General features: G+C 42.4%; 1 protein-coding gene across 1 annotated transcript in view; it reads right to left on the reverse strand.

The window, feature by feature from the left end:
• CMIP (c-Maf inducing protein) overlaps positions 1 to 15612 on the reverse strand; it is a 132905-nt gene that overhangs the window by 12017 nt on the left and 105276 nt on the right. The window contains exons 8-14 of the mRNA XM_027685012.1: positions 14121 to 14224; positions 13448 to 13552; positions 12238 to 12591; positions 4292 to 4357; positions 3185 to 3211; positions 2672 to 2720; positions 1092 to 1199 (exon numbers count right to left, since the gene is read on the reverse strand). Coding sequence (XP_027540813.1) covers positions 1092 to 1199; positions 2672 to 2720; positions 3185 to 3211; positions 4292 to 4357; positions 12238 to 12591; positions 13448 to 13552; positions 14121 to 14224 — 813 coding nt within the window. The remainder of the gene's footprint in view (positions 1 to 1091; positions 1200 to 2671; positions 2721 to 3184; positions 3212 to 4291; positions 4358 to 12237; positions 12592 to 13447; positions 13553 to 14120; positions 14225 to 15612) is intronic.

A 15612-nucleotide genomic window follows, 5' to 3' on the forward strand; every position in this document is an offset into this window, starting at 1 on the left:
CAGTGTACTGCATATTAATGTGTGTTAGCATTGTGCTTTCTCATGCACACCATCTCCTGATGCTCATAAATTTCTTGAACCGAACCAGCTCTCAGGAGAAATTATACAGTTCTGAAGAAATTTTCTTTTCAAAAGATAAAAGACATAAACAGTGAAGAGGGATGAAACCTTTTGCGAACAGTCTGTGTTCATTATCTGTTTCAAAGGTATCTGATCCATCTGAATTTAAGAGTACAGACAGACATGCATGTTCTTTATGTCCCAAAATGTTCAGCATGTGGGAGATGTACAGAAGTGTAGCTCTCCCTGAAAGTCACTTCACTGTGTACCCAACAGCCAACTGCACCAAATGTTTTTCCCCTTACCAGGGAAAGGCAGTAATATCATTTCCATCTTACTTGCTATATGGAGAATTAATACAGAGCGAGACCTACGTGACTTGACCCAGGTTGCACAGGAAGACAGTGCTTAAATCACATCACTGATTAAAACCTGTTATTTTCTGTCTAGTCCTTCTCAGAGTCACAAAACAAATAACTGCTGGAAATGGAATACTGGTTTCTAATTACACCTCCCCACACCAATGTAATTGAGCAGAGTCACATCTTTTTTCTGTCTGTCTATCTATCTATCTTTTTGGTTAAGTCAATGTTACTGGTTTTAAATTCCAGGGTAGCCTATGTATGAAAACTATAGGTGTGTATGTACAGAACAGCCTGTCTCCCCTGTCTCCCAGTATTCCATGTTCCCCGAGAGAGTTTTTTATACGGACACACAAACACACATATTTATCAATACAAACATACATACATATGCACAGGCATGGTTTGTGCATTACACTATCAGTGGGAAAACATGCCAAGGTCCAAAAAGAGAAGAATAACACGCTGAACAAACTGTGACTGCAAGGGAGGTCAATGGATTTGGGGATAGAAAGATCCAGATTTCCTGGTGAATGCTCATGGTTTACAGAATCATGATTTTGAAATTTTCTTTTTTTTACAAAGACAAATAAATCTTGTTACTGCCAAGTAGGCATTAGCTACTTAGTGAAAGGAGGTTTCTAAACTCACATTATTGCAGACACGTACCATACTGGCAAACAGCTCTCCATCATCATCACAGGCCACCCCTCCAGGGCTGTAGAGCTGGAACCAGCCGTCTTTGCCAGCCCGCACACTCAGCAAACAGGAGTGGACCTGCCAAAAAGTGAAGACATTGGGAAGGTTAAAATTCCTGCCAATAATCACCAGCATCTCCCACACTGGGCTGAAAGAGGTAACTGCAAAACCAGGGACTGCTGGAAATTTCGTGGTTAATATCCCAACCTACAGAGCTGCAGGCCTGTCTCTACTCACAGAACCCATTTTTTCAGTATAAACAAGGAGGGAAGCTGTATCATCACTAAATGGTTGGCCTTTTTCATTCCCTTTACACAAATCAAACACAAAATGGCTCTAATTTAGAATAGTTCCTTCCACTTGGGAAAAAAATGCCACCAAAAAAAAAAAAAAAACCAACCAAAAAACCCTCACAAATTTCTGAGCTTCTGCCATTTCCCCACGTCCTCCCAGCACGTGTGTCTACACATCTGATGTGAGCTGCATACCAAATGCAGGGGCTGATGGTTTGCTCATTCCAATCATTAAAAATTCTTATTGCTCCTGCTCTAATAAAATTTGACCAGAGTCAGGGTGAAGGAAGTCCACAGGGAAAACTCAACAGGGATACGTAACACAGAAGCTGCACTGAAGAACTGGCACCAGTGAGCAACCATTAGTCTAAATTTGTCCCACTGTAGAGATTACTATATTTAGTCCCACAGTTTAATAGAACAGTCATAATTAAGCTTTTTTTTTCCTTTTTTTTTCTACCCTTGAAGACACAGATGTTCCATTTCAATTTTTGAGGTCTGTGTTGGGGGAGGTAAAGTCCATGCTCTTTCCTTTAGGGATGCAACACGAGTGACAGATGAAATCCTGGTGCCATTCTAGGACAAGGTTTTATCTGGCAAGGGTAACTACTGCTCACAAGGGGTAAAATCATGAAAACCAGGAGTTCTGGGCAATGATGATGACACAGCCTCACCCACAGTTTGAGGGAGCTTTGTTTCCTTTATATCAAAAGCAAGGATTATTGTGGATGAGAGGTTCCCTCTGACTCAGCCAAAGCTGATGATGTTGAACAAGCTACGAGTGCAGCTATGAAGCAGCAGCCACCACGACACACTCACTCCAGTAACACACCTCCCACCCCCTTTCTCCTGCCAATCCACGAGAATTAGGGTCATTTGCACACAGCGTGGCTGAAACACAGTTAAATGGAACCTGTCATGTTGTAGGCTGTAAGGATCCATGGATTCTGCTTCACTTTTTTGGTAAGAAAGATGAAAAGCTCTGAGAGATTCCAGAGAGCAGGAGAATCTTTCTGCCTACAGGTCACTGCAGAACAAGGACATCAACTGATGCCAGACAGGAGGTGACAACACATGCTTACACATAAGGCCAGAAACCCTTAACAGTGGATGTCCTGAGTGGTCATTACTCCTTAAGAGACTTAAGCAGAGCAAAACCACACCATGTTCTGAAACAAACTACTTAAGCAGAGATCTGAACAAGTACACTTGCAATCCCTCCAATTAATACTCTGTGTAAACTGCCAACAAACTCACTTCTTGCCTCGGGTCTTCTGCAAATCTCTGAATCACATATTTCAGCTCTCTGAAAAAAAACAGTAAGAAGGACAGGAATAAGCAGTGGCTGGTTGCAGCATTCACACAAGTGTCACATTTCTCTTGATTTACACTTTAAACGATATATATTCATGCACTTTAGAGAGAAACAAGTTGAACTCCTTCCACAGGAAGGAAATATGACGTCTAAAAAGTGATTACCAAGGACAGTATCTATTCACAATAGCCCAGAAAAGGTTTCAGAGATGTGCACTGACAAACTCATTTGTAAATTCTATCAGCACCCAGTGGCTTTAGTCCTTGGGCTCCTGCTAGCACAGTAAATTACAAAGAAAGCTTCTTATTGCTAACTGAACATGCTTACAGCCCTTCACACATAAAAAACATTAGAGACACAATACTGAATAATGCATCATTGCTATTATTGACTAGTACGAGTATTTTAAGTAATTTGCCCCCCTTCAGTACAAAAAACGAGCCCCACGGACTTACTTTGTGAATTTCTCATGTGCAAGAGCCCTGAAATTTAAAACAGAAAACAAAAGAGTATGAGGATCTGGGAGAAGGGAGGGAAAAAAAGCCCAAAAAACCAAACAACCACTTTTCAGTTCTTTCCAGATAATAAAAGGATTTGCTAAGCAACTGCAGCACATGAGACAAAAAAAAAAAATCTTTCAAAAAAATCAGATAAAGCCTCTTTTATCAACCTAGGGGGGGAAAAAAATCACTTGGAACAAATCTTCTAGCTTTTCCTGAGTCTGTCTTAGACAAGGCTCTGAGTAACGTCAATGGGAGCTTTGGGTCAGAAGAAAGGGAGCAAAAGACTTACAATATAGTTATATAATTACAAACAGAGTTTTGGCTACCTCCAAGAGCCAGGTGAATTCTTTAATTGCAATGCAATTAGGGTATGGTCACAGCTAATTAACATCAGTAAAGCAATTAATGGTGATTTTGTGCAGTGCCTTGCATCATGGTATGGTTTACATCTCCCCCAGGACTCACGTGGGACTTAGGTAATGCTGTCTCTGTTGCCTATCTCCAAGCTCTCACTGTAGCCCAGGTAACCTGGCGTGGAGGATTAGACCTCTCTGATTCAAGACACCGGGTCATTAGGGGATGTGATAAGCCAGCAAATTGTACAATTACAGGTTGTAATTTTTGTCCGTGGAGGTCTGCATTTCATGAACACTACTGCTCATTAATAGGTTTCCGAGGGAGCCTGGCTGATCCGTAGGGTAACTTCTTCATTTAACGCAAAATACAAATGATGTGAGTCTCTGTGACGCCAGTAAAGCATCCTCCTCCACTAAATCTCTCGCTTTGCTCTCCTCCTCACCAGCTTTCCTTCCTTTCCTGTCTGCCTGTCTCTAGTTAACCGTATTTCTATTCAGGATCATCTTAGAGAAACGGGGAAGGAAGTTGCAGACGGGGAGGTCTTCACGTCCCTCTGCATCAGCCAAAATCAGCTCTAGTTTCTAAATCAATACTAGAGGCACAAAGTTCCTATCACCATCAGTTTTTACTTGATGTTCCATTTCACCATAAAACAACAGTAACAAGAATAATCCAGTAAATACTAAGCCAGTGCAAACTCACTCCTTGGGAAATGGGATAGGTTGAAGCAAGCTGGCCAGGGCTGGTCTCCAGTCATCATAGTCTGACCTGAAAAATGAACATTTTATTAATAGGTTACCAGGTTTTAAATATGGTTTGACAATAGTTAGTTCAAGGAGTTAAAAGCTTTTTACTGCAGGCATTAACAACCTTTCTGTTTTACTGAAACACTCTAAAGATCTACAGTGACATTTCCCTTTCCATTTGCAGCACATTCTCCACTGAGGCACAATAAATCTGGTATTTACAGTGACCTCCAGAGAGGCCTTCTTTATGTCAACTTAAAGACATTTGCTGTTTATGAAACCTGTTGACATTTAATCACTAAGTAATACTTTCATCTAAGTTGGTACAGCAATTACCAGGCCATTGCTATTTACAGCTCTGCTCTGCATGTAATTGGAATTTTTATTTGCTATAAGACATAAACCCATTTGCAAAAACAAAGATACCCCTCAATCCATTTCTGACCTTGGCAGAAAGGAATGGGTCAATTCAAACAGTACAAAGTCTTTGGTTTAAGAGGTGAGAGACTAGAGAAGGAAGCACTGTCAGAATTATTGAGTGGAAGAGGACAAATGAGGACAACCACAGCAGAGAGCTCAGCCCAGTGCACCCACAACCTCTCTGTTGTGTCAGCACCACATCAGCTCTCAGCTGATGCACTTGGTTTTCATCTCTGCTATCAACACACAGAACAGTCCTACAAGGAGCCATCCATAAGCGGATGCTCATGTGAACCAGGATATAAAGGATATTTTGCTTTACAGCATGCACTGGTCAAGGCAAACTAATCTGGCAGCAACATCATCCCAACTTGTTGCCAAATTCCAGCTGCTTGACCACACCTGGGGAAGGCTCCTCATGTAGGAACAGCACTTACACACTGCCACCCCTACCCTTCCAATGATCTCAAACATCTAGTGGCTAGTTAGCACTGATGAACTGCTGAACCAAGGCACTGCACAAAGGGCACAGAATCCACAGCCAAAGCCCAGCCCTTGGCACTGCCAGCCAGGCCACCCTCACTCCCATTAGTAGCCACTGGTACACACAGAAGTAAATCTCATATGGAGTGGAACACCTTGGGATGTTTGTAGAAGCAATGTTCAAGAGCCTACCACCTCCTCTTACTGCTGCTACCTTTCAGATTTCAGTGTTAAAAAACAGATTATTGACTGCAGCTTACTGGAAACTTGGCACAAAAATATGGTGTGTCTTTAGGAAGGAACGAAGTGTAATGTTCTCAAATGGACAGTATCTACTGATAGCATTAGAGACAGACAACATATGCACAGGAACCATTCCAAAAGAACGCAATTTTGCAAAGAGAAAGTCTCATCCATCTTTTGAACCACATAACCCAGAAATTTCCACAAACTAGTAACACACATGATATGGACAGTCCACAAAGACGTGTTCATGGACACAAAGAAAATGTACATGCATGAGCAGGGGATTCTTAAGAAGCAACATGCAGAAAAATTTTACTTGAAGGGAGGATCATGATGTAAAAATCAACCAGGGAAGCAGTTATGACTTGCCCAAGAGCAGCATGAGTTCAGGTTACAAAAATGTATAGTATCTCACACAAGTAACCAACCCACTGTGGTCTGAAAGTAGTGTAACATATTAAAAAACAGAAGAAAACCTCATGCCCATGCCAATTGCACTAGAAGCCAGCGAGCCTAATTTTCTCCTCCATCAAAAATTCTGTTCTTGGGTCTAAATTAGGAGCAACTCTGGGACAAGGGTTAAACAAATCTAAAGTGAGTGTGAGTCAGTTGCAGGGAGAGGACTTTGTGATCACCCATTCATAAGGTTATTTCCAGAGACAAAAAGTCCCTTACCTGCTTAGACATTGAACAAATAAGGAAGATTATCAATTTTTTAGTGTCTCGGAAAAGCAAGACATGAAACAGGACTTCATTACAGGGGTTGTTTTTCCACTTAGTCAGTGTAAAGCGAATAACATGAAACACCTGAGGATGGGGCTTGTCACAGAAACTGAAATAAGGCAAGGAAACCTCTGACACAGCGTCTCTAAGATGAGCTCTGTGGGTTCTTTCAACAAAGCTTTGATTCATTAGGGCTCTCTACATGACTATTTGTTGTTTCTGACCTACAGACACAAAGGGTCAGCGACACAGAACTCTGACCTGTGTTCAGGTTCAGCTGAAAGTCTCTTGTTTACCTACCAGGTCTCTGTAGGAGACAGTTGATGCAACACATCTAGAGCTGCAGCCATGAGAACTGCCAGAGGTCTCTGACCCACACAGCCTGGGTTTCGCTATGTTTGTTAGGTGTGAGAATGAAACACAGACTTTTTTTTTTTAAATTTAAATATACACACCCTCTGGAAAGTCCTAGATGATTTTACTCTAAAAATGACACATTTTTATCGGTACATGCAAACAACTTCAAACGCAGATTTTTGAGCAGGCGAGACTCAGAAGGCAAAAGGCTGAGTCAGGAAATCAAAGGTGTTAAAGGTGCTTCACATCCCACGAGATACAGCATCCACAGATCTTCCCTAACAGAAGCTTAAAAGCTGAGACCCACTCGGAGGTTTAGCTCCTGTGGTATCTCAGGTTCAGTGTTACACCACTGAAGTTCCTTCTTTTGCAATCTGGAGAGCTGTGATTAGTAATAATATGAACCAATCAATTTTTCATGGCTGATCTTCAAAGGAAATTGCAAGAGTAAGAAGAGAGATGTTTTGTAACGGACTAAAACCAAGTGAAACTGCAGCAGAATTGGACAGTATCACTCTGACTTTTGAAGCTGGGGAGCCTCCATTTGCAGAGCAGGTCTGTGAGAGGGCAGTGAAAATAAACCATAGCCTGCTTCCCTAGGAGGAGAAGAAAGAAAGACAACCATTTCCAATGAAATATATAAAATTTGGTCACATGAGTGGGGCCTGAACATAAAATCTGCACAGAATGTAATCCCTTCAATCGGAGCTAGGAAACATGAAACAAACATAGCACGAGAATAAAACTAAACTACTTATTAAAAGCCTACGGTGTTTCTCCTCCTCCCACCTATTCCCTTTTCAAAAACATTTTCCTTCTGTCTGTGCTCATCTCATCTTCACTCTTCTTTCATTTCAGACAGTTGCTTTTTTCTTTTCCTTTCTTTTTTTTTTTTCCCCAGCCCATTCAAAGCTCTAACACAAGACAGAAGTGTTTGAAGCAGGGAAAGAAAGGGAGATGGATTATCTCTGGCTGCAGTTAACAACCACTGCAATGAGCCAGACAAAGCGGCCAGAACAGGAGGAGGAGGGAGCACAGAGCTCCAGGGAGAGCACCTGTGACAAACTCCCTTTGGAGCTCTTCAAAGGGTGCTGGGCTCAACGCTCACACTCATCACACAGCTCAAATCCCAGGACTAGCCTTATAGAAGCAAAGGGGCAGAAAGACTCCCTGGCTCTGTTTTTTGTTGCAGGATTTGCAATTTTAGGTGAGCAGCACAGCAGCCAAGCTGCAGCCCGACCTACAGGTTCCTGGAAGTGTGTGGAGGGCTGGAGGTCAGAAAGCCAGGCTGTGACAGCTCCTCAGAGCCATCACCTGCTGCTGCACACGTTTTCAAGGGGATTGGCCAAAACATAGAACAACCACATTAATTAAATAATCCCCAACTGCAGTGACTTTGCCTCTGGGCCATCGTCGCTCTCGGCCTGCCAACATAATACATTTTCCTTCCCCGGGATCACCTTTCACCAAAGTGAAAACCTGCCCATATGTCATGTGCGGCACAAACAATCCAAAACATACTAGCAGCCCAGGGCAACCCCGATAAACATGACATAAGAGAATCCACTTGGGATATTCAGAGCATGCCACTGACCTATTGGGGAATGCAGAGCAGGCAGGGGAAGCTCCAGTGGGTGCCTGTGTTTGGAAAGCCGTTGCTCTTTGAGAGAGCACAAGCCCCAAATCCTCAGTTTTGGGAGGACAATGAAGAGACAAGACCAATTACTTGGAAGCAGCTTGTTCTCCAAACTGAGCAGCTTGAGCAGCTTAAAAATCTTTTAGATAACCTCTGATGTCAGACAATAAGATGACCAAGTCCCCCTGTCATGTTCCTGATCCCTTCTTTCCCTGGCTCTAGGTCCAACTCCCTGACACAAGGTTTAGCTCAGGGCTCCAGGGCAGGCTGAGAAAAAGCCCCATCAGACCCTCTGTCACGTAAGGCACAAACCTGCTATCTACAAAACAGTGAGGTACCATTTCATGTTCAGCCCTCTTCTGAGCTGGGTTTGTGGTTTTTCCAAAAGAAGAAAATTCAGCACCATTGAAACACCCTACAAAGGTCCTGCCCTGGCTGCTGAGAACAGAAACGGGCTCCACTGCTCACAGTTGGCATGGAAGCACCAGGGAACAGCAACACAAGGTTGCTCAAAGGAGGTGACACTGCCCTGGTCACATTGGCCCCAGAGAGGGGTACAAGCGTCTGGACATCTGGAAGGACCCTTGTCACTGCAGGCAGCCATGGAAACAAAAAAATAACACAGACAAAGGGTAACAGCTTAGGATACAACACCATCACAGCTTCCCTAAGAGGGGTCTGTTCTCACAGCCAGTTTAGTTTGCTACTTGTTGATCCAGATTTCACTAAAGGAGTTTAAGTGTCCCCCCGCCTAACTCTGGGTGCTGCCAGTGGGATCGTTCCGGTGAAACACAGATTTTGAAGTCATCCAGACCAAGGAAGAGGACACAAGGTCCTTCTACCACAACTTCCTCTAACCACAGTTCAAGCACAAGTTTGGCTGTACGAGACGTTCCCTAAGTCATGGAGACGTTAACATGCAAGTAAGAGCTGGGCAATGCTGAGCTGTTCTGAGAGCCTCTAATTTAATGTGATGAACAGAAAGTTTTCAATTAATTTAGTGCATTTTCTATGCACCAGTTTAAGACTTGTAGCATTCAGGAGGCACTGACTGGCATCAGTAACACTGTCAGAGTCCAGACTGTGTTAGATAATATTGACACAGAAGTTTGATCCACTTTTGAGTGCAGGACAAAAATATCATGTTCCACTAGAGACCGTCTCCTTTAACATCTGCCCAGACTTTGGGTCATCTGCCAACGTCTTTAAAATCATGATTTTCTGTTTTCCTTTAGTATGCAATAGTTGTGTTTTGTTACTCAACTACATTAGAAAGAGGGTCAAAGATGTTCTGGGTGCTATAACAGCCCCACAGATGAACTTGCCAACTGCCCTTTTAGCCTTCTGTGCAAAAAGTGAGGTATTACAGTAATTATTAAATAACATTTTTATCAAGGTTAGAAGTGAGTTTTTTCCCCAAAAAGTAAGTATGTGTAGGAATCAGGTGAACAATAAACGTGCTCTGCTGAAGCTACTGTTGAGAATTCTTATTTGCTAGACTTTCAATAATTAAAATCTGCCTAAATGATTTACTGCCTGCTGCCCTAAGCTAATTATGTAAAAAAGATATCATTTCTGGTGACTCTCTTGTTTTGATGATGATACTGAGTCAGACACCTAAAAGAACAATCGAACTCAATGCTAAGCAACTTATTTATGTTTGGCTTACCACTGTTATTAATAAGAACATTATTTTAGTGACTGCCTGCTGAGAGCTCACCTCCTGGATAGCAGTTGTTTTATAATTAATGTTTTCTTCCTACTGGCATGTTCTTCAACTCTTTGTTCATATTCTCAGATTCTCAAAGTACAGTAGTAGTACTTTGTGCAGCAGAAAGCCTTTGTTCAAGAAAAGTTTGAGCATGAAAGGAATCAGCATCATAACAGCATGTATTTTTGTAATAACTACAAGCCCTTCTACAATGCTTTTCCATCACTGGTTTCAGCATTTAAAAAACAACATTAAAAATCTTTACTATATTTTACAGATAAGGAAAATGAGGCACTTATAAGTGACTTATCTAAAATCTCCTAAGCCAGTGGCAGAATCAGCAGAACTCAGTCCTCCACTTTCAGGTTCATAAAAAAAACAAGGGATGAACAGAAATGGAAGGGAACTCTAACCAGTGGAGCTACAATCTGTACAGCCATGGCTCTGCCTTGGAAGCTGTCCTGTGTTGTCATAGGTTGTGGACTCTGGCAGGTCAATCTGAGGAGAGTTGCACCAGCTTTGTACTGCTGCTGGGCCTTCACATCCTGTGGTTTTCACCCTTCAGAACTCCCATCATACAACCCAAGAAAGGCCCCAAAGCTGCTCCACACCTTCAATGCCCATAACAGGAACAGATTCCCATTTTCACTGTTGCTGTTGAACAGCTTGATTTTTAAAGAGACGCCAAACAAATTAAAAAAAAATAGATTATTTTAAGGTATGGCGTGAAATAAGAGTTCTTTGCGTAGGAAATTATAGGGGGATTGAGACCTGGCATATCAAATGTTTAAAATGTGGAGAGGCTGTGAGGAAGAACATGCCCATTCGTGAATTTGTTTATAAGTGTGTGTCAGCTGCATGATGAAACCAAAACCGTCAATGCTTAGTGAGTCAGCATCCAAGCCAGCATCAGGACTGAGAGAGTTCAGTGTTTATGGAAAACAGCGACAGTCAAGGGGATGGGAATAAATACACGACGTGTTCAATGAAGCACCTGGGTGGGTGAAGACTTAGTAGCCCTCAGATGAAGCAAACTCAGATGCTGTGCTTTTTAATGCACATTTTTAAAGGCAGAAGAGCCTAGGCCACAGGGGAAAAAAATATAAAATCAGCCTTCACAGTAACTTCCTGCTCAAGAATCTAATGGGAACAATACCTTGGATTCACCTGTCCTGTCTCCAGTTTTGAATGTGTGCTTAAGTATTTGCAAGCCAGATCTGCACTGAGTGAAAGAGCTGTGTTGCAAATTTGTACCATGTATTTTGAATAAAATGAAAATGTGGGACAAAACCTTCACAGAAACCTCCATCACAGCAGTTTGACTTAATTTAATTCCTTGAGAGCAAACCCCCAGATTTGACTAAAGTGTAGCTGCATGTTCATGGTTTACAGTGGAGTCCAAATTTCAACCACCATATCTTGGATTCTAAAAAACTCAACTATTACTTAATTAAGCCTTACATTGTTTAAAAATAATTAGTGAGGAAATTTAACAGTTTGCCCAAAGACATACTGCAATTCAGTACCAGAGCTGGCTGTCAAAGTTAATGATGTTGTTTTACTGTGCTTTTATTACAAGCTTCTATTCTGTAGTCCACCTTTTGTGTTATTGTATTTCATTTATTTACCCAGGAGAAAAACAAGCTTTTTCTGAGGAACATTTTCCTTTATATTCCTTTTGAAGGTATTCAGAGTATTTGCCTCTCAGGAAACCCTGGAGCCATCATTTTGTAAAGATTATTTGAGCACCTGTTCCTAACACAGGTCCACTGTACCAAAGCAACTGGTCAACAAATAGAGACTCCATTCTAATACAAGTAAATCTGAATGAATCATAAAACTTCTACAAACACGTGAAGGGAGAACAACTAAGTAAAGAACAATAACCTCATCCAACTCCTGCTGAAGTCAGAGGAGTGGTGCTGCCTATCACTGCACAGGCTCTGAGCCTAGAACAGACCTGCCTTTTCTAGCTCTGTCTAAGGCAATCCCAAGAGCCCCGGAGAAGACAAATGGATTTTTTTATTTATTTTTGGTGGGCAAGAACAAAAACAGAAACCACTGGCAGCAACATCCCGTCTTCTGTAAAATGCCTGAGGTTCACTGTACAAATGAGCTTTCCATTTTCATCTTCCTAATGCTATTTTTAGAACATATTGGCAGTGCCAGATGTCTCTTTCAAAGGCTGGACACTCTCGAGCTGGAGTTAAGATTTATAACCATGTGCTTGCTCGCCACAGATGTTTGAAGCCAACAGGACTGTGGGAAAAGCCCCCCATTGTTAAGATGACATTGCTCAAAAAGCTGTTGGAAAATAGTTACTCACAGCATCTTGAGTATTTCAACATAGCAGCCCAGGATCCTGTCTGCCTGGGTGCTCAGCTCGATGCTCATGGTGCTGCAGGTGGGGCTGACCATCAGGCAGTCGATGAGGTTGGGCTCGCTGTCGTTGCCCACGCTGGCCGTCATCTTCTGGTTCGCCGTGTTGTTGCGCTCCACTTCCACGTGGATCTCGTTTGCAGTGACAATAACTGGTTTGAGACGGGATTCAGTCAAGGTGGCCTCCTGAGAGACCAGGTCAGGACTTGTGTGCAGAAGGCGGAGGGGGAGATTAGGCTTTCGGTCGCACTGCTGCTGGCAGCCATTCCGAATTTCCTTCAGGCTTGGCGAATTGTCCCGACTGAATTTGAAAAAATAAACAAGTCATTTCAATAGACAGACATACCAGCAGAGAGCAGGAGAGAGAGTGCAACGCTGAGGAGCCAAGACTTTCTGCAATTTCCCACCGTATTTCACCCCAGCCCACCGGACGGCTTTCCTCTGTGTAATCGGATTACTGAAATCAATTAAAAACATTAAAAGGCTCCAATAGGACTGTTCTGCAGTCCCTATTCTACAAAGATTTGAGCTTTTCATTACTCTAATTGACATGCCAGTTTAGTATAAAGGTGAACTTTCCCATCCAAGTTGTGCAAAGCCGTAACAGAATCCATGCCCAAGTATGCATCTGGCTACAGTACATGCCCAGACATTTGTCTGCAGCCCTCACGTCTGGAATTTGTGTCGGACACTAAGCAGTCCCTGTCCGTGCTCTACCATGAGGAAAGTCAGATAGGCATAAACAAACAGGAAACATAGCAGAGGGGAACCCTCAGTGCCTACTGGAAACTGGCTCGTGTGTCAAGAACTGCAGCGTCTATTTTGCGGCAAGTCAGGAATCAAATTTTCCGCAATAATGGAGACAGTGCTGTGAAACCAGCTCAGGTTCAAAGCTGTAGATACACAGGGATTTACACACAACCCCCTTCTTCAAGGTCTCACCCTTCCCTTTGGTGAGTACCAGTGACTGAAGGTTCAACACCTTGCCAGTACAGAGTATAACAAATATAACCACGTATCTACAAAAACACAGATGTGACTGACCAGAACACCAGCAATGAGCAGGTGAGAACGAAGACACCCTCCCACAGACCCACACCCATCTTGTTTACTGATGCCTTGGGTTTGGAAGCGAGCAGCTGGGAATTCATACTGACCTGTTGATAAATTCCTCGTAACACGAATAAATGGCCGCTAAGCACACAGCTACAAGATTTGGCAGGACTCTGGGATGTGGGCACTGTCCCGTAGGACCATGCATGCTGAAAAACAAAAACCAAGATGACATCATTGCCAGGAAGATTTCTGTGGGTAAAACCAGCCAGACAGAACGAGGTGTCAGACCTGGATAAGCATCCTTGGGGAATCTTTCAGAAGGGCCATAACAGAGAGATACTTTAACTCTGTAAATCCCTACCAATTGCCCTATTTATGATCAAGGTTAAACTGCAGCATGAGTTTAATTGATGTGGTAGCCCTACAGACCTCCAAAAAACGCTCATATAATTGAGCATTATGAGGGTGAATGTTAATGAAAATCTCTCTGTAGAGGCTTTGAGTCTAAATATATAGGAATAATGTACACGAGGCAAAGTCTGCTTCCAGTGTGGAACTAGGCAGAAGCCCCAGCCATATTTGAGAATTTAGGTTTTTTAAAAAGAGCATTCAGCAACATTGCCTGGTGGACTCAATTTATTTGCTGTTTGCCAGTCCCAAAAAAGCAGCAGCTACTCTTAACAGCCAGTAAGGGGACAAGCAGATGTGGGAGAAGCAACACACCAAGGCATGTACATAGGATTGGACATATGCCATAAATTAAATGCAACTAACCTGTGAATAAACTTCTTCACCACCTCCATTCCAGCATTCAGCTCGTTCAAAGACAGAATATACTCCTGAGTAAACAGCCGCAACCGAGGGCACTTCCCAAAATCCTGTCCAAAAAGGAGAGACCCAATGAAGATGGTGAACGTATGTCCAAACCATGGGTTTTCAGAAGAAATCAACTCAAACACAACTGAATTCACTTTGTTATTATGCTTCAAGAGGACAATATTGCTGCATGCTGATGTAATGTTCTGCCCACTAATAGTGACATGCTTTCCAATCTCTTCTTTCCCCATCCCCACTTTAAAAAAAAAAAGATGTTTAATGAAACAAGAACAAAACATCCCACCTGCATTTACGTTTCTTTTGTACGTTTCACTTTATACCTTCATTTTTAACATTTTTGTTGGTTTGCATTTTTGCTTCCACTCATCACTGCACATTTTTAGAAAACTCAATATTATACTTCTATGTTTGGCATCATATCTACCCTGGTTTTAGAGAAAATCTTTTGGGCATGCAATCAATAAGCAGTCAAATGTAAAACCAGAGACCAGCTTTTTCTCCAGGGATTTTACTCCAGCTACAACGTGGATTTGACAGGTGAGCTCAACAGCCACTTTCTTTAAATCCTGCAGTCAGAAAGGCACCTGCAAACCGAAATCCTGCATCTCCTCACATCACCTGCTATTTTTAGATGTGAAAGGAGTAAGTTCTGCTGTCTGGTGAGTGTTATTCCACAGCACATTTCTTCACATTTGCACAGGTGTAACCTTATTACACAGGTGTTGCAGAACTGAATTTCCAAGGGGTGAACAAGGTCCTCTGAGGACAAACAAGCACCCCCAGTTATCCCTCCAGCAGCTGCCTGTGGACAAACTTCATGGCAACTTAAAGAAATGCCACAGTGGTAATGAACTGGTGGTGGTCTACAAAAGGGATGATACATTCCCAGAGCACTGACACGTCCTGCTAACTCATTTTGATTTCAGGCACTTCTATAGCACAACCTGTATTAACATCTCCTAAATTTTACAGCTAGAGAAAATTACCAAAAATGTGAAAACGAGCCTAGGCTGAACAATGTCTCCTTCAACCTTAAGTGTCACTCTGCTAGTACTGAATGTCTACCTGGTAACTTCACCCAGCAAAGGGACTGTGGGTGATTCCACACTTGGTATTACAACTAAAATTATTAAACTTCCAACAATTCCTTCTGGCAGGAGCAAATTGACTTGGTCCAAGGGCATGAGACCATGTGTGCTTCACACAACATTTGAATAATTCCATGAATATGCCTTGCAAAACAGCTCTTGCAGTTGCAATTTGCCTGTGAAATTTTTCAACCCATGTGGGTGTCTTAACTGAAGTTAGAATGCAAGTCCAAGAGGTCGTGAAAAGGATGTCATTGCTGACCCCTGTAAAATAAAATATCTCTCTAAATATAATACAATGCCCTGTCAGCATAACAAGTACAGAACAATACACACTGTTG

The sequence above is a fragment of the Neopelma chrysocephalum genome, unplaced genomic scaffold (assembly GCF_003984885.1).
Source record: "Neopelma chrysocephalum unplaced genomic scaffold, ASM398488v2 Primary Assembly neopelma1_68, whole genome shotgun sequence".
NCBI lineage: Eukaryota > Metazoa > Chordata > Aves > Passeriformes > Pipridae > Neopelma > Neopelma chrysocephalum.